The 20,658-nt window shown below is 41.7% G+C and overlaps 1 protein-coding gene across 1 annotated transcript in view; it reads right to left on the bottom strand.

Moving 5' to 3' along the window:
• Positions 1 to 20,658, bottom strand: part of LOC127638165 (protein kinase C-binding protein NELL2-like) — a 126,170-nt gene that overhangs the window by 5,911 nt on the left and 99,601 nt on the right. The window contains exons 16-18 of the mRNA XM_052119580.1: positions 7,001 to 7,141; positions 6,260 to 6,453; positions 1,603 to 1,779 (exon numbers count right to left, since the gene is read on the bottom strand). Coding sequence (XP_051975540.1) covers positions 1,603 to 1,779; positions 6,260 to 6,453; positions 7,001 to 7,141 — 512 coding nt within the window. The remainder of the gene's footprint in view (positions 1 to 1,602; positions 1,780 to 6,259; positions 6,454 to 7,000; positions 7,142 to 20,658) is intronic.

Here is a 20,658-nt window from a genome sequence, read left to right as displayed (position 1 = left end):
AACAGAGTAAATCACTTTGAGGACATCTGGCGGATTTTTGCCACATTTGGTGGTGATTTTGCCCCATAACCCTAATTATTTTCTGACCCTGCTTTATATTTATTTAACTGTATTTCATGTCTTGTCCTGTGCAATCTTTCATCCTTTTTATAGTTTGCAGTAGTTCGACCAGCTGCTCAGGATGAACAGAAGCGTTCTGGATGCTCCGCCTACTATGATAGCCCCTCCTAGCGGATATGTTAATTAGGGCTGAGGGGAGCGGCACATTTGATCACGACTAAAGCTGTAACACAATGCGGCACGCTCCGCACACCACAGCGAATGATTTGAGGGAACCAGAGCCACAACATGGTGGTGTCTTATACAGGAACTCCCTCCTCGTGAATGCAGACATGACATTAGCATGTGATGATCATATGGATGCAGGAGGGGGACGTGTTCTCTCTCAGAGACGTTTTGTACGCTCAGTAGGGAGCATTTGAGATCTGCGGAGATTCGTTCACACATATCAGGAGCTCATATAATCAGTCTGGCTTTGTCTGGTCCAGTGTACACGTCATTCCCCTTCCTTTGGGAACGAGGTATACACTGGACCAAACAAAGCCATTTTATTATAAATAACAGAATCGTTTACAGCTCCTGAAAGTCGTTGATGAATAGTGAAGCGCTTTAGTTCCACTATCTATCCAATTTGACTAGAGTATAGTACTGTAATATATAGTCTTGGCCCGTTAGAACATTCAGTCAATGTAAGTCAATGGGATTTGGGGGGATACTTTATCATCCGCTGAGCCAAATCCGAAATTCCAATCAGTTAGAAAAGTCACAGCAACCCGAGTCAGAACAGTCTGAAGGTCTGCACCAAGATTGGTGGCTGCAGCCTGAAATTTTTGGGACGAGTTAGAAAAGGTTAATCAAAAAGTGTATTTATTTTCTCTCCACTTTTTCTCCCCAATTTGTAACGCCCAATTCCCAATGCGCTCCAAGTCCTCATGGTGGTGTAGTGACTCGCCTCGATCCGGGTGGTGGAGGACGAATCTCAGTTGCCTCCGCATCTGAGACCGTCAATCCGCGCATCTTATCACGTGGCTTGTTGAGCGCGTTACCATGGAGACGTAGCGCATGTGGAGGCTTCACGCTAATCTCTGCGGCATACACTCACAACTCACCACACGCCCCACCGAGAGCGAGAACCACATTATAGCGACCACGAGGAGGTTACCCCATGTGACTCTACCCTCCCTAGCAACCGGGCCAATTTGGTCGCTAAGGAGACCTGGCTGGAGTCACTCCAGACAAACTCGCGACTCCAGGTGTGATAGTCAGCGTCAATACTCGCTGAGATACACAGACCGCTCAAAAGTTGGTTTTTAATAAAAATATAAGATACATACATACAGTACAAAGGCAAGAAATAGAGATAGTTAAAGCAGATAAAAGGCCATGTGTGGGTTTGTTTACATTTGAATTTTTGAATAGTCTGGGCTGTTTAAACATTCCGTCAATGTAAGTCTAAGTTCGAGTAACAATCAGAAATGTTGGTGTTGGTTTATGGAGTTTTATGAAACTAAAACAACATCTTCAAGCGTCTTTGCATCTTACCAGACACTGGCAGCGCTGGCAGTTCTCGATCCAAGTGTCCCCGCTGGAGTAGACGAGCAGTCCGTTCTGATGTAAACATTGAGACGTGAGTCTCGGGTCACACTCCGGACAGCAGAACAGGTCAAGGGTCGGATTGTCACAGTCGCACACCATCCGTCTGCACATGACCCGACCCGACTGCAGAACACACACAGGTCAAAAACACACGTTTATGATTCTGAGTAGCTCGACTCATATGGACTACTTTTATATTCCACAGAAGATAGTAAGTCATACAGTTTTGGAACAATATAAGGGTGAGTAAATGATGACACAATTTTGATCTTTGGGTGAACTAAATCTAAAATAACCTTGATGACTTTGTGACCCATGACACTGAACGCGCATAAGCATCATGTTTTCTGCGCTGTTCATTCAAGCGGCGTGTCTCTAATGTTGATTGACAGCTCTCCCTCTTCCACACCAATTAAACGGTAGCGGCTGATTAAGACTCATTCGTCGGCTCTGTCCTTCACCATGAGCTGAATAATTGCTAGATAGCCCATTTTCCTCATCGCCTCTTCCAGATGTAGAAAACATTTCAATTAAAGACTTAATTAGCAACTGTGACCAGTGAAATTGATGGAGGTCAATCGCTTTAATTAAAATGTGACCACTCAAGCGATTCGCATTAAAACGACAACACGAAAACCTTTCAGCCGTATAACAGTGGAAATATGTTTGTGCTAAAATTTGAAATAAATTAAATAAATATGATATTAAATAGGCAACAGCACTACGGTATGATAAATGGCACCAATGTACAATAAATATTTTATTTTATTAAAATAAACACAATTCTGCCAATTAATATAGTTAATTGTAGGCTGTTGCCAAGCAATACAATTATTAAAGATCATTCTTTGATTGTGTATTGACTATTTTATGACTTCAAATGTAGCTCGCCCAATCAGATTTTAGATTCAAAACTATCCACTTTATAATTATTAATTACAATATTTTTTAAATGTAATCTTAAAATGTAAAGTAGTTAAGTAATTATGCACTTTTTTTAAATAATTTTGTCATCATGTACAGTGGCATGAAAAAGTAAGTGAACCCTTTGGAATTAGCTGGTTTTCTGCATTAATTGGTCATAAAATATGATCTCAAGTCTTTATCTGTCACTCTAGTGTTCTTCTTTACCTCACTGATCATTCTGCGGTGTGATTCCCTTTGAGTCATCTTGGCAGGACGGCCACTTCTAGTGAGAGTACCTATAGTACTAAATCATCTCCATTTATAGACAGTTTGTCTCACTGTGCACAGATGAATATCTAACGGCCACTTCTAGTGAGAGTACCTATAGTACTAAATCATCTCCATTTATAGACAGTTTGTCTCACTGTGCACAGATGAATATCTAACGGCCACTTCTAGAGAGAGTACCTATAGTACTAAATCACCTCCATTTATAGACAGTTTGTCTAACTGTGGACAGATGAATATCTAACGGGCACTTCTAGTGAGAGTACCTATAGTACTAAATCATCTCCATTTATAGACAGTTTGTCTAACTGTGGACAGATGAATATCTAACGGCCACTTCTAGAGAGAGTACCTATAGTACTAAATCATCTCCATTTATAGACAGTTTGTCTCACTGTGGACAGATGAATATCTAACGGCCACTTCTAGTGAGAGTACCTATAGTACTAAATCATCTCCATTTATAGACAGTTTGTCTCACTGTGGACAGATGAATATCTAACGGCCACTACTAGAGAGAGTACCTATAGTACTAAATCATCTCCATTTATAGACAGTTTGTCTCACTGTGGACAGATGAATATCTAACGGCCACTTCTAGTGAGAGTACCTATAGTACTAAATCATCTCCATTTATAGACAGTTTGTCTCACTGTGGACAGATGAATATCTAACGGCCACTTCTAGAGAGAGTACCTATAGTACTAAATCATCTCCATTTATAGACAGTTTGTCTCACTGTGGACAAATGAATATCTAACGGCCACTTCTAGTGAGAGTACCTATAGTACTAAATCATCTCCATTTATAGACAGTTTGTCTAACTGTGGACAGATGAATATCTAACGGCCACTTCTAGAGAGAGTACCTATAGTACTAAATCATCTCCATTTATAGACAGTTTGTCTAACTGTGGACAGATGAATATCTAACGGCCACTTCTAGTGAGAATACCTATTGTACTAAATCATCTCCATTTATAGACAGTTTGTCTAACTGTGCACAGATGAATATCTAACGGCCACTTCTAGTGAGAGTACCTATAGTACTAAATCATCTCCATTTATAGACAGTTTGTCTAACTGTGGACAGATGAATATCTAACGGCCACTTCTAGTGAGAGTACCTATAGTACTAAATCATCTCCATTTATAGACAGTTTGTCTAACTGTGGACAGATGAATATCTAACGGCCACTTCTAGTGAGAGTACCTATTGTACTAAATCATCTCCATTTATAGACAGTTTGTCTAACTGTGCACAGATGAATATCTAACGGCCACTTCTAGTGAGAGTACCTATAGTACTAAATCATCTCCATTTATAGACAGTTTGTCTAACTGTGGACAGATGAATATCTAACGGCCACTTCTAGTGAGAGTACCTATAGTACTAAATCATCTCCATTTATAGACAGTTTGTCTAACTGTGGACAGATGAATATCTAACGGTCACTTCTAGAGAGAGTACCTATAGTACTAAATCATCTCCATTTATAGACAGTTTGTCTAACTGTGGACAGATGAATATCTAACGGTCACTTCTAGAGAGAGTACCTATAGTACTAAATCATCTCCATTTATAGACAGTTTGTCTCACTGTGGACAGATGAATATCTAACGGCCACTTCTAGAGAGAGTACCTATAGTACTAAATCATCTCCATTTATAGACAGTTTGTCTAACTGTGGACAGATGAATATCTAACGGCCACTTCTAGTGAGAATACCTATTGTACTAAATCATCTCCATTTATAGACAGTTTGTCTAACTGTGCACAGATGAATATCTAACGGCCACTTCTAGTGAGAGTACCTATAGTACTAAATCATCTCCATTTATAAACAGTTTGTCTAACTGTGGACAGATGAATATCTAACGGCCACTTCTAGTGAGAGTACCTATAGTACTAAATCATCTCCATTTATAGACAGTTTGTCTAACTGTGGACAGATGAATATCTAACGGTCACTTCTAGAGAGAGTACCTATAGTACTAAATCACCTCCATTTATAGACAGTTTGTCTCACTGTGGACAGATGAATATCTAACGGCCACTTCTAGTGAGAGTACCTATAGTACTAAATCATCTCCATTTATAGACAGTTTGTCTAACTGTGGACAGATGAATATCTAACGGCCACTTCTAGTGAGAGTACCTATAGTACTAAATCATCTCCATTTATAGACAGTTTGTCTAACTGTGGACAGATGAATATCTAACGGCCACTTCTAGTGAGAGTGCCTATAGTACTAAATCACCTCCATTTATAGACAGTTTGTCTAACTGTGGACAGATGAATATCTAACGGCCACTTCTAGTGAGAGTGCCTATAGTACTAAATCATCTCCATTTATAGACAGTTTGTCTAACTGTGGACAGATGAATATCTAAACTCTTCCAGATAACTTTGTAACACTTTCCAGCTTTATGCAAAGAAACCATTCTTGATTGTAGGTCATCTGAGATCTCGGCCACATTAGCGGATGCTTCTTGTGAATAGCAAAGTGTGCTTTTTATAAGTGAAAGTAGCTTTAACCCACAACTCCAATCTAGCTTCATTAATTGGATGCCAGGTTTGCCAACTCCTGACTCTAATTAGCTTTCGTTGACCGCTTTAGCCTAGGGGTTCACATACTTTTTCCACAGCACTGTGAATGTTTAATGGGATGTGTTCAATAAAGACATGAAAGATTATAATTGTTATTGTGTTGTTAGTTTAAGCACATTGTGTTTGTCTATACGTGTGACTCTGATGAAGTTGAGATTTTATGACCAATTAATTCCCGAAAACCAGCGAATTTCAAAGGGTTCACATATTTTTCTTACCACTATAATCTGAATTGAGCTGAATACCCTATTCGGAAATGTACGAATAATGAGCGATTATCCAAAAAGGACAAGGATGTAGCGACATTTTAAATAAGCATATCCAAAATTACAACGAATTTATGAATCTGTGCAGCCAATATTTCTAAAGTGTGAACCTTGTGAATGAAACGTTGTGATTTCAGATTGGATGGGTGTTGTCTCGACTTTATACAAGGCATATTTTATTAATAGAAACTATTTAAATGTGAGAGTAACACTTACAAATGGTTTCATTTAGCTTTGACGCACTTCCGTTTTAAGCCCCGCCCACACCCTTTTTTATCCGAATACAGATCATATTGTCATATAAACAGAGACAGATACAAATACAGATAACGGCTTGCTGCACGTCCCTATTACATCGGTCAGATGATCTTACTATGTATCTGTGTTCAGGATATGTCAGTAAAACACAATCGCCGCTGTTGGCAGGTTCGCCCTTGATGGCTGCAGGCGGTCACATGACTTTCACCCTGACCCACGCTCACTCATCAAAAATGACTGTTGTTTCTACCCATAATGCATCACTCTTACTGACCTGACACGAGCAGACAGAGCATCGGTCACTGTCCAGCACCCAGATCTGTCCGTTGTGCTTCACCTTGTTGTCATGGATACAGTCACCGGTGCAGTTGTGTCCATGCAGGCAGCGACAGTCATATCCTCCGTCGAGATTAAAGCAAACCGTATTGTTGGCGCAGGTGCTGCGACCCGTGCGACACTCGTCGATGTCTAGAGGAATTCAGACATGCAGAGTGTCGCTTTAAGAACGGTTGGTGTAATTGACTGATATTTACATACAAGTGTTTTTACTTACTCTTAGTGACTTACTAAATAAAAACTAAAAATAAATGAACTTTATGATCTCTAATTTAAAATGAAAGTTAAACATCTTACAGGTAGGGTCACTGAGTCATTCAGTTTCTAACAGTAGTAAGAATGACCATAATAATAATAATATGGGTGTTTCCAGGGCTGGCCCAAGTGTTTATGAGGCCCTAAGCAGAATTTGATTTGGGGGTCCCTCTGTGCCCCCAATACGATTGACTATTGTCAATGCTTGATTATTCGCACACTATAGATATAATATTGCGTTTTTGTATAATTACCATTGTCCATTGACAAAATGTATCACAAAAATGTGCTCTTGGGGGCCCCCTGCTGGCCACAGGGCGCTAAGCAGCCGCTTAGTTCGCTTACGCCTTGGGCCGGCTCTGGGTGTTTCGGTAAAACATTGTTCAGACTCTCACTCGTTTATTTAGAATAAGTGTGCGACTACCTTTACACGACTCTCCGTTGGCGGTGAACACCTCGTTGTCATGGTAACCGTCACGACACTCGCAGTGATACCACCCAGGTAAGTTCACACAGCTGGCGTGAGCGTCACACTGCACCAAACCCTCCGAGCACTCGTCGACATCTAAACACAAACACACACTGAATCAGTCACATGTCAGGTTCCACTAGAGTCAGGATGCCGCCTAAGAAGGGAGCTACCAGTGTAGGCAGTAGACAGCAAGGCAGCACACTACAATTTGCCATTTTTAATATACTTAATTAATAACGTCACAATGCAAACAATCTTAAAGGCCCTAAATACAGCCACACAGACACCAGTATCTTAATTGAATCTTAATTGCTATTTAGACATAATGACTCAAATGATATTAAATGAATCTGTTTAATTAAACTCACTCTAACACAAAGACACATCTTCTCAATGATTAAACATTCACACCAGAGATGGTTTGTGTTGTGCAGATTACAGCTCATTTCAGATCATTATTAAAATCATTATTTATCATTTCAGAGATTATACTGGAATGGAAACTTGCGAATGACCAATTGAAACCCGACTCTGACGTTTGGCATTGGATGGCAGTCACAGATATCAAGTGTTCTTGCACCCCATAAACTTGCATGAGTAATAATAGGAGTAAGGCAATAAATAGAGTTTTGTCCATCAACCTAAAAACTTTGTCTAAGCACTTTGACTGTTGAAAAGCCACGGCGCTCTCGTTTATTCTCCCACCAGCCGATATGAGCAGAAAATAGATGAGAGAAGGTTTCTTTCTTCTTCTAAGTGTTGGCTGAAGAATACTGATATGGCTCCTGTTCTTGGTTGTAGAAGAGTTTGCAGTTGGCAGAACAGACTGCCTTTGAAATCGAAAAGCTGTCTGGACGCGGTGCTGAAACAAAGTAAATAAAACAGCGACTCCAGTTGAACTGCTGAAGCAGAATTGGGGAGGTTGTTGTGCCTTTCATTCCATTTATATCAGAAAAGATGTCATATACTGGCTAGATTGTACTTTTACGTCTTCATGCAAAAGAGTGCTTGACAATTGTTTGAATTCACAGCTAGTTGTCTATAAGTCAAATTGAAACCCTCCAGCCAAATTTGGCACTTAAATTATGCGTTGCGTACAGACATACAGCGAAGCCAAAATACAACATCCACGCATGTGTATGTAACGGAGCCAGCTGGTAGAGCTCTCCTGACCTCCAGAGGTGCACATGCGACTGATGCTAGAGGCTGTAGTCATTAGCCTCCTTGTTAGAGCACACGCCTCCCACGCCAGAGACCTAGGTTCGAGTCCCGTTCGGAGCAGGGCGACCAGGATCGGTTACAGTGGTGCCGTGACCCGGATAGGAGTGAGTTTTGGGGGGGGTGAGTGTAACGGGAGCCAGCTGGTAGATAGCTGTGCAGTGTGTAGCGACTGATGCTAGAGGCTGTAGACATTAGCCTCCTTGTTAGAGCACACGCCTCCCACGCCGGAGATCTAGGTTCAAGTCCCATACGGAGCGGGTAGAACAAGAGTGTCACATGTACAGTTCGTGTGGTCGCACGAGGTGAAAGTTGATGTAATTGTAAATATTTTCCAGCCTGATTTGATGAAAATTATGTGACTGTGGCGACATTTTGGCCAAATTATATTATGCGGTTCATAACGCTTATTGCGGCAGTTCTGAGGTGAAACGCGCTAAAAGCGAGTTAAATGTTCTCTCAAACAGACGAGGTTTTAAGGTTAATGCTCTATTGAGTTTTCAGTCAACAAAACCGACCTCCCTTCCCTAAACCTTAAACCTAAACCTAACCAAGAGTGTCATAAAAAGCAAACGTGAGATGAAAAGGTTACGTAATGTTAAAATGAGTCATGGGCTATAGTGAAGGTGTTTAGATGTCATTGTGTTTATGTGTTTATGTGTTAAAGTGAATAAAATTCATTGTTGTTCAACAAATGTAGGTATAGCAACAATTCTGTGAGGTCAGGTGTCTTTTTGTTTGAGCGGTTCGTCCAGCCCGCACTTACTCGCCGGTTCTCCAAAACGCGGTAGCTTGGTCCTCGGCCACTCCTCCAGCCTCCTACGGACGACAGCAGCGCCTCCCCGGACAGATCGGAGGCACTCTTCCAGCCCATGGCGTACGGAACGCCCTGCCACATTCTCGGGAAACAGAAGGGACTCCTCCGTCCCTGGCAGCAGCCCTGACCGTTCCAGGTGGTCTTTTAGGAGCCCCTTCTCCCTTTGCGGTCGGCGGCCGTTCGTCCGCTCTCATAACTCCGGCGGATGGCCACGGCTGCTCCGTTGGAGTGGATGGTAGTGGCGAGGACTCCACTACAGCGCATCCCCCCTCCTTCCCGGATTTCGGCACCAGTGCAAAGGGGGTTAAGGGAAAGGAGGAGGCGAGAAACAGTCAGCCTTTATCCCTCTCTGAGTCTTGATTAGCCTGATTAGGGGCCGGGTGTGCGGAATCACGACCCGGCCCCACCCTCCACCCTGTCACAGTGGGAGTTTGGGGTGGGACCATCTTGCTTGGCTGACCAATGAAAGACAGGGAGGCAATTATTTTTGGTGATGCTAGTGGTGCAGAACTTAAACAGTGTTGTGAAACCTAGAGGTAATAAAAGCGTGAATGAGCCGTATACAGAGTTAGTGCTGCAAGAAGAAAATCATTGTTCCGAAAGCAGAGTAATTCTGCAATGTAATTCGACATTACAAGCTGGAGAAAAAGCTGAAAAGGAGGACAGAGAGAAAGAGAGATCTCATTGATTTCAGACTCCTGCAAACACACACTCCATTATAAGATCTCAGAGGAGAAACACAACACACTCCAGTCACCCGATCATTCACTCCACACACACTTTATAACAACACTGTGTGAGATAATCAGCATGACATTTCACCATTGTGTGTGTGTGTGTGTGTGTGTGTGTGTGTGTGTGTGTGTGTGTGTGTGTGTGTGTGTGTGTGTTGCAGTCAGGGAATCTGGTTATTTCACACACAAGAGCAGTATTATTTATATTATCTAATAAAGCTTCTAAATACCAATTTATGCAACATGATCAAGTCGACATCGACCCATTCCAACGAGTTCCTGTCAAGCACCATCTCACATTTTTTGTATCAATTCAAGGGTGGCACCACTGGTCCCGTGGAAACCAGGAAGTGATTACGTTTACATAATCATGAGCGCAATTCTGAAGTTTTTTACTCCTCTGATGGTTAGGTTCCAGGTTGGGGTTTGAGGTAAAGTTAATAAATAACATATGCATTCAAGTTGACTGTATTACATCATTTACAACTAAAATCAACTCGCTTCTGGCGCCACCCTGTGGACATATCACCCAGAAACCGAAACTCACTCATGCAAAAATGTTCAACAACACTTCCAGCTTCAGCCACTGGGGGCAGTGATTAGAATTTCGGTAAACACAAATTTCAGCTGAAGAACTTTAGAGCTCCTGTTGCCGAATTCACAGTTTGGTCAGTTTGATTATTACTGCCATTATTTGACAGTATTATTTTGGGTATCTCAGCGAGTATTGACGCTGACTATCACACCTGGATTCGTGAGTTTGAATCCAGGGCGTGCTGAGTGACTCCAGTCAGGTCTCCTTTGCAACCAAATTGGCCCAGTTGCTAGGGAGGGTAGAGTCACATGGGGTAACCTCCTCGTGGTCGCTATAATGTGGTTATCGCTCTCGGTGGGGCGAGTTGTGCGTGGATGCCGCGGAGAATAGCGTGAAGCCTCCACATGCGCTACGTCTCCATGGTAACTTGCTCAACAAGTCACGTGATAAGATGCGCGGATTGACGGTCTCAGACGCGGAGGCAACTGAGATTCGTCCTCCGCCACCCGGATTGAGGCGACTCACTACGCCACCATGAGGACTTGGAGTGCATTGGGAATTGGCTGTTCCAAATTGGGGAGAAAAAGGGGATGAATAAATAAATAAATAAATATCTGCATTATTTAAAAGAATTTGCTTGACTGTCATCTACTAACTCAAGCGATACATGTTGCTAAATTAAGGATTGGTGGTATGATCAAGATCTTGTAGTACAGTATGAATAATTTAATATCATGGTAATAGTATATATCAAGATATAGTTATTTTTACAGTAAATTCACTGGGTTATATTTTAAATAAGCATGTGATAATACCTATTTTTAGAAAATCAGTGCACTGACTTTGGGACATTATTCCCTCATAAGTGGAAAAAGCGTGTTGGTTATTTTGAGAAAAATTTAATTAGTTTCAGACGCTTTATATGGAGTTAGGATGAAAATAAGCTGCATTTCAAACTGTTCTGAGACCAGTGCAGACAGACAGTACACTGGAGGTTAAGTCATGCACTAAATAGGGAGAAAGGGAGCATCCTATATCTCTCCTATAACTGTTCTGAGACCAGTGCAGACAGACAGCACACTGGAGGTTAAGTCGTTCACTAAATAGGGAGCAAGGGAGCATCCTATAGCTCTCTAACTGTTCTGAGACCAGTGCAGACAGACAGCACACTGGAGGTTAAGTCGTTCACTAAATAGGGAGCAAGGGAGCATCCTATAGCTCTCCTATAACTGTTCTGAGACCAGTGCAGATAGACAGCACACTGGAGGTTAAGTCGTTCACTAAATAGGGAGCAAGGGAGCATCCTATAGCTCTCCTATAACTGTTCTGAGACCAGTGCAGACAGACAGCGCACTGGAGGTTAAGTCGTTCACTAAATAGGGAGCAAGGGAGCATCCTATAGCTCTTCTATAACTGTTCTGAGACCAGTGCAGACAGACAGCACACTGGAGGTTAAGTCATGCATTAAATAGGGAGCAAGGGAGCATCCTACAGCTCTCTATGCAGTTAAGTGCGTTCACTCCTAAAATCTGATCAAAAGTTCAGTTTCAGGCTGCAGATGATGTTTGGATGACTCAACATGTTTGGAAACATAATAAACAAAAACTGACTTTCTATAGCTTGGTATTATTAAAAATTTCACAACTTAGTTCAAATGTCCACATAAGAGGACATACATTTTTAGGAAAAGTATTTTCTCTCGGAAAAAAGAAAATGCTTTTGCTTGTTTATTAGGTGCTATTTCCGTCAGTCAAATTGTACAACCATTGTCTAAATTGTAGACAAATGATTACAGCGTTTCTAAATCTGACATACAATACATGTGCAATATTAAATGGTTGAGTATTCTTGTTGTATTCAGAAAAGTAAATATATGAAACACAGGTTTACAACATCAAACATCTGCAAACAAAGACTCATCTATTCCTCTTCTGACACACGCACAGACACACAAACACAACTTTGTCCACTGAGACGCGCCATTAACATGTAATGAGCCACTTGTGAGAAACAAAAGCTCTTAATTAAGCGCCACTAATTAACTCAGTGTGTGTGTATGTGTGTTTAAATAAATGCACAGTCACTGTTACAGCATCAAATACAGGTTAAACAAACCCACGGCAACACAATCAGAGCACTGGGAAAGTCCAACTATTTACCATGGTAATCGTAGTATCTGAAAAAACACATTTATACATTGTTACTAAAGTAAAACTGTGACATTTTGGTATTTAATCACCACTGTTTCAAGAACCCTTTTAAGCATTTGCATTTATTTAATTTAAAATAAAAGTAATTAATTTGGTGGACAATTTTGTAAATATGAACCTGAGCAAGTCTTTGTTATATTCATTGTTTTTGTGTAAATAGAAAACATCTTGCGGCATAAAGCCAATTTTAAGAATTATTCTGATAGCCCGTAAGCACTTAAAATAGAGATAAAGTAATATCAATTTCAGGTAAATAACCATAGAGATATAATGTTTTTAACGTGTCTTACTGTTATAGCGCCATCTATCGTCCGATCCACAGAAATTGTTGCATGCTTCTTTGGAATCACGTTTAATTAAAATAAAATCGCAAATTGCGAACAAATTGGAAATAGCCATTTTGCTCGCCTTGAGGGACCAATTCGAATAATATAAGGTACTTGAGTATATGATGCATGGTTCAGGATATGATTATTTTGTTTTGTTAACTATAGCACCCCCCCATTGGCCAGTCGGTGCAAGAAGATGCACACATGTAGCTAGCTGGAGTCCAACAATTCCCCAAAGTTTCAAGTCTCTAGGCCTTACGGTTTGGTCTGAACAATCCGTTTTAGAGGAGAAGAATAATACGAAAAATAGCTGCAAGCAGCAATTACTGGTGTTCGAGCCGCATAGGGCGTTTTAGTGCATGTGCTACAAGATTTTAAGAATTATTATGATAGTCTTTAAGCTCTTAAAATAGATTCTTTGGAATCGCATTTCATTTGTGTACTAAATGTGATTCCAATCGGAGCGATAATTTAGGAGTTATTGGCTTTTGGGTAAACTAAGCCACACCATATGTTTAAATGTCCCTATTATAGCCATTCTGAATTAGAAAGTTCTACATTTATGTAAGTATTTATCTAGGGAGTTCAGAGAATTGTACTGCACAGGTTTTGTTGAGTGGCATACCTAATACTTTGATTGACACCTATGGTTCATGAGGCGAAGGAGAAGATAATGTGTCTGTTTGAAACATTGCAGAATACACAACCATTCACACACATGTAAAACACAAGAGCACAAACATTCATAGCTGTTATAGCGCCACCTATTGTCCGATCTCTGTTCAGGATACAGAGTAATTTACAGAGTCACGTGACCAAACACCATGGCATCGATTTCCGTGAGGCGCAGCTCCAACAAAAGTGCCACTGGTAAGAAACCTCTTCTGATGTTTTCACTGAAACCTGTTTGGTTGTAAAGAGAAGTGTCTATAGTTTCGTTTGATATACTGCTTTAAATATTTCGTTCATTTTAGGCGCTTTGGCGCGCTGATAAACATGAAGTACTCGGATGAGCTGTGGAGCGGTTTTCTGACAGATGTTCCAGTGAATATGATTATATTCATTAACATTATTAAATGCATTCCTATAGTTACTGTTTATTTATTGTTTATTTTCACATTATATGCAGGGATGAAATGAGTCTTCCCACTATGTCTGTCTGCGAGCGACGGCTGAGGCCCAAATGACCTTTTAATGAGGATCAAACGCACAAAATCCCTCCTGAACTCCTTTATATACTGAATAATTACTGTAATCCACACTGACACCATGACACAGGCCGGTTCTACCTGATATAAGCACTACATTTAATTTACACATGTTTCTGATTTTATGGTCAAACTTTGGTGCCTTATATAGCAACACAATGCAGCTGTCAGCCTTCACATCAGACGTGCAACTATGATGCCATTAGAAATGCTGTCTATATAGGCAGAGTTTATAAGGAATATTGAAGATTATGAAGATCCGTGAGTCCTTTACTGTATATGAGAGGTCTGTATCTGCATTCTCTACTGCAATAATGCACTTATTTATAGAAACATCTAAAAAAAAACTATTACAGAGAAAAGACAAAGACCTTTAGTGGCTCAAACAGACACACACACACACACACACACACTCTCCTGGGAGAGAAAAATGTAATTATCTCCACGGCACACTCACAGTAAGAGCTCGGCGATTCAGTTTTCAGTGATAAAGTGTTCAGTTGCACTGGTAGAAATGTTTCTGTGCCGTGTATAAAACAGTCGATATATCCGCGGTGTGGGGAATCACTGGTTTGAAGAAATGTTTATACCAAAGATTTGTGAAACTTAAACCAATCAAATTACTGACGGGTTGTTCATATGCAACTTGTATAGTAACATTTGTATAGTTGCAACAGTAGTGAACAGTGTTATTGTTTTACCCCCCATAAATATCAGGTATCCATTTGTTTTTAAACTAGCCTGTTTGCATGTGTGATTTTCATTGTAAATAATGTATATAATGTGTTGCATAATGTATGTGTGTGATTACATGCATGACTGCATGTGTGATTTGATTGTGTGTTGTGAATCATGGATTTAGTGGGTTATGTAAAGTGTTTTTCAACAGGTGGGTCACGACCCAATGAACAGCAGAGAAAGAATATGCCAGAGTTCTTCCTCCAGAAGCTTTTTTGGGGGTTTTCCACTGTGGATAGTAACTGGTACCACCTCGGTCGAGGTTCCAAATGAGTCGGGCCGATACTAAATGTGACGTCAAAACCCTGCAGATCACTGATTGGTCAGAGAGAATCACCATTACCAGCGTCACTGAATTGGCGACACGGGACAGCAACCCGCTAGTTTTAAAGTTAGCAACAGCGATAACCGTATCATTTGTTCACGCGACTTTTGAATTGTAAATAGAAATGGCTGTGCGCAAAACCATGCCGTGGTCAATAATCGAGGTGCAATTTTGCTGAGGCAAATTACGAGGCTCAATATATGTAAAGGGATTCATGGAAAGGAGGCGGCGAGAACCGGTTTGACAATATTAATAGTCTAATAATAAACTGAACCAAAAAGACAAACACACACAGGTGTCGCACAGCTGCCCGTAAATCTCTCTCTGTCGCACTGCCGTCTCCAGTCGGCCTTTATCCCTCTCTGAGGCTTGATTAGCCTGATTAGGGGCCGGGTGTGCAGAATCACGACCCCGCCCCGCCCTCCACCCTGCCACATTCCTCCCTCGTTCTCTCAGGCAGGAGAGCTCCCGGCATGACATACACCCCCCTCTTTCCCTGGGGACGGGTTGGCCTTCCGCACCATCTGCCGGCAGGTCATCCCCGTTTACCACAAAAAAAGAATTTGGCACCTACATGCTGTAACGGCGATCGTGCTAAATTAACAAAACATTTAAAAAGAGAGGGGAAAGGCCAACACGGAGTGGCAGTGGGAGAGAGAGAGAAAAACTCACGTACTCGCCGGTTCGCTGATATGCCGTAGCTTGGTCCTCGGCCACTCTTCCACCCTCTAATGGACGACAGCCGCGCCTCCCCAGGCGGATCGGAGGCAGTCCTCCGGCCCCTGGTAGACGGAACGCCCCGCCGCATTTTGGTGGATGGTAGGGGTCTCCCCCACCCCTGGCAGCGGTAACCGCTTCAGGCAGTTGGTTGGAAGTCCCTCCTCCCCTCGCGGTCGGCGGCAGTTCCTCCGCTTCCAGGTGGCCGGGCTCCTCCATCCTCCGGCGGATGGCATCGGCTGCTCTTTTGGAGCATCCCTCCTCCTTCCCGGATTTCGGCACCAGTGTAAAGGGATTAAAGGGAAAGGAGGAAGCGACAACCGACTTGACAATATAAATAATAGTTTAATAAAAAACTGAAACAAAAAGACAAACACACACAGGTTTCGGACAGCTGCCCGTAAATCTCTCTCTCTGTCGCACTGTCGTCTCCAGTCGGCCTTCATTCCTCTCTGAGGTTTGATTAGCCTGATTAGGGGCCGTGTGTGCGGAATCACGACCTGGCCCGCCGTCCGCCCTGCCACAAAATGCTTCTCATATAAACACAAACACTAAATGTTCTACTTTGCAGCGCTCGCGGATCAACCAGCTTCCCTCGATATCACGGAGCAGACCTCAACTCTGATGCGACCCATCTCAATTATTGTGAGAATTTTCCTATTTATTTATATATATATATATATATTATTTTTTTTTTTTTACAAAGACTAACTACATGCCTTTATATTTCAAAACCATGAACAAAAGATGACAGGAAATGCATCCCATGCTACATTAAATCCTGGTTACGTTTTCTACTGAACTGGGTCGCTACTTGATATGCCACAATCTTGATCCTAAAGCAAAACCAGTTGGTATCAAGTGTTTTCCCAACATTCGTCGAGGTAAAGCTACACTTAGCATGTATGCTAACGGCTCCACTTATTAATTTAACATTCATTATGTATTAATTCTTTCCATGCATCATTTCTTGTAAAAGGTTCCACTCAAATAATCATCTTTATTCTCTCTCTATGCCCGTTTGTCAGCTGGTCTTGAGAGGATTCGTAAAAGCCAGAGAGAAGGACACGAGGGTGATGGAGTGAAAGCATTTTCATGTTCGGCTCTATCCCAGAGCCACACACACACAGCATGACTTTTATTTCTCATCATCTGGTTCTCTTTGAGCGCTCGTGTATTGCTCTCGTTGCTCTAGAGGCGATTCTTCAGAGATTCAGAGTTTCTTTACTCGCAGTTTCTGAAGACACTGAAGTGTCACTGTAATCTGAGGAAACTACAGTGCAGGAGGCTCACAAAAGCTCATGTTTTTGATCTTGTATTGATTGCACTGTGCATTGACTGATTATATAAGACAAGGGATAAGATTGGATATTATTTGAGGTTCATAAATATTGTATAGACTCTTTAAAAATAGAGGATTTCGAAATGTACTTATAGGAGCGATTTGGATTCATTGGCTTTGTTCACAGGCATTTCAATAGGCAGCATTGTAAAGCATCACAAGTGCTGTTTCAAAGGTAGGCAGCATGATTGTGCATCCATCTAAAGCCTGCACTTCTAAGCATTGATTTTGCTACGTTTACACCCCTCATCCAAACTGGAACCGCATTGTCCTCCAACAACAACAAAGACTTTCGAAAAAGCTCTCTATTACCACATACTTTGGAAAATGATGTTTTAAGGAAACTGGAAACAGAGCTTTCAAACAAAATTAGTGTGGACGTGGCCTAAAATACCTTCTTTCGCCCAAATTCTAAGGGGCTGTTCACATCGAATGCGTTTTTTCATGTGTCTGCGCTGTTTTTCAGTTCGATCTTTGACCGTTGCACCACATATCGCAGATTTTTCAGCATCTCGAAACGGAGAGTCGTGCTTTTAGATGTCGTGTCAAGTTAAAAAGATCTTTACTTCTCTATGAACAAGAATGAGTTTGGTTTGAACGGCCCCTAAGGCAGCAATTGTTTTTTTTTATGTGTATTAAAGCCCCTGTGTATTAACTTTTAGTTCACTTGTGTTAGCATGCAGTAATCCATGTTAGACAACAAACCAGAATTACTGATGACATCATCTTGCACAACAACATTTTGTGTCCAGCCAAATGCCCTCTAGAACGATAATGGCCTGCCAGGAACAACTTTAGGCACCTTTCTCCCATCGCGGATAAGCACTTTTGGGGCTTTTCCACTGCACGGTACAACTCGACTCAACTCGACTCTGCTCGCTTTTTGGGGGGTTTTCCACTGTGGATGGTACCTGATACTTTTTAGTACCACCTCGGTCGAGGTTCCAAGCGAGCCGAGCCGATACTAAATGTGACGTCAAAACCCTGCAGATCACTGATTGGTCAGAGAGAATCGTCACTACCAGCGTCACTGGATTGGCAACACGGGACATCAACCCGCTAGTTTTAAAGTTACCAACAGTGATAACCGTATCATTTGTTCACGTGATTATTTGACACGCCATGGTCAATAATCGAGGTGCAGTCGTTCCTCTCATTAGCGATGAGCGAAACGAAAATGTCTTTCAGGAAGTGTCTCAGCTGTTGGCTGCACACGGCTACCACCGGACCTCCCAACAGTGTAGGGAAAAGTAAAAACAAAACTTAACAGGGATGACAGAACAATTAAGGAAAAGTGGAAGTGGTTCGACCAAATGGACGCTATATAAACCGGCGAGCAATAGGAGGGACAGTGCCCTGACTCGCCGTTGTTGGAATCCATGATGGAGGATGGTACGTTTTGTTACGTTAACTCTATAATCTGCTTGAAAACTTCACTTTATTTAGTTGAGCAGCTACTGGAAGCTTCTAAAACAAACAAACCAACCTGTTACACTTGTGTAGAATCAGCATGCAACGTTCTTCTATTTGAACCACTCCAGCTGTTGTGGTCCTTGATGGTTCTGTCGTCACTTTTAAGTTTTGTTTTAACTTTTCCCTACACTGTTGGGAGGTCCGGTGGTAGCCGTGTGCAGCCAACAGCTGAGACACTTCCTGAGAGACATATTTGTTTCGTTTTTCACTAATGAGAGGAACGACTGCACCTCGTTTATTGACCTGGCGTGGTTTTGCACACAGCCATTTCTTCTTACAATTAGAAAGTTGCGTGAACAAACGATACTGTTATCGCTTCGCTAACTTTAAAACTAGCGGGTTGATGTGCCGTGTCGCCAATCCAGTGACGCTGGTAGTGACGATTCTTCCTGACCAATCAGTGATCTGCAGGGTTTTAACGGCACATTTAGTATCAGCTCGGCTCGCTTGGAACCTCGACCGAGGTGGTACTAAAAAAGTATCAGGTACCAGGAACTATCCACAGTGGAAAACCCCAAAAGTCGAGCAGAGTCGAGTTGAGTCGAGTTGAGTTGTACCATGCAGTGGAAAAGCCCCATTACTTAGTTTACTAATATTAAGCCATGAATTGCACTGCACATAAATAAGTAATATTGGCATTATATTCATGATGCTAGTCAGAGGGGAACTGGCCCCCACAGTGACCGCAAGTTAGCTCAGAAGGTTTTTGAGCTTGTGTGCCAGTTATTTTTGCCTAGAATTTGGTGCATGTCACTCCAAATTCCTCTGCTGTTTGATTCATAACCCGGATTATTGAAACTTTAGCAGAATAAAACTATCATCAGGCCTCAAGGTGACACTCACACCCGTACACTTTCATTTGGAAACCTGCAGTGAAATCCAGGATAAACAACAGCATATTATTCCAGTGTTATTAGTTCATTTGACTGCGGTGGGTTCTGGCCGCCCATCAGATGCAAACATGAGCCTGTGTTCCAGTAAACAGTTTCCCAGATGAGCGGCAGGAAGGCAGAAAACACAGACGTCATGCTGTCAAAATTACAGTAAGTAACGACTCCTTATTCCCGACACACAATGGAAACCATCACCGGCCATCAAAACATGTTGTAATACATTTGGTCTTTTCTCAAACTGTGGATTTATTGAGAAGCAGCCACAGGATTTATTGTCATATTAGTCTTTATATGTGTCTAAAGCAGCTGCTTGGCGAAGATGTTTATCTTAACTCATATTCTGGGCACAATTTGTTTAGGCTCGTTTCACGTATGACCCTATCACAGTTATCTGAACGTCAACTTTGTTAAAGGGGTCATGACGTGTCTTATTTATAATTTTAATATTTTCATTGAGGTTTACTTGTAATATTAGTAATATGTTTTGCATAAAAAACAGTCATGATCATTTTCCAGCCTCATTTTGAGCCTCTGTCAGAAACACTCAGTTTTGGTGCTGCTTCTCCTTTAAGACTTGACAGTAAACGCCCCCTGTTCTGATTGGCTCTCTGCTCTTGACTGACCTGCGCTCTTTCTTACTGCTCACCGCTATTGGCTATGGTTACAAAAGTGATTACAGGTAAAGTAGGCGTCGATGTGTTGTTGTGGAGGCGGTCTGATGCAAATGTCACAATGTGGAGAAAGTTTTGAGTTCTGAAACTTACAGTATGTTTTAATATTACAATGACATCTTTTGTCAAAACATCATGACACTTTTTATTAACTATTTATTTATTTTTTGTAATCTTACCTAACTTTATCTTATTTTCAGGGCACAGTTTGTTTAGGTTCATTTAGCATAACCAAAATTGTCTTTTGGCACCACTGTCACATTTGTATTCATTTTTTTTCCCCCAATTTATCACGCCCAATTCACAATGCGCTCTCAAGTCCTCGTGGTGGCGTAGTGACTCGCCTCAATCCGGGTGGCAGAGGACGAATCTCAGTTGCCTCCGCGTCTGAGACCGCCAA

This window comes from Xyrauchen texanus, chromosome 46, assembly GCF_025860055.1.
Source record: "Xyrauchen texanus isolate HMW12.3.18 chromosome 46, RBS_HiC_50CHRs, whole genome shotgun sequence".
Classification (NCBI taxonomy): Eukaryota; Metazoa; Chordata; class Actinopteri; order Cypriniformes; family Catostomidae; genus Xyrauchen; species Xyrauchen texanus.
Note: the sequence above shows the minus strand (reverse complement) of the source record. Positions and strands in the feature narration are given on the sequence as shown.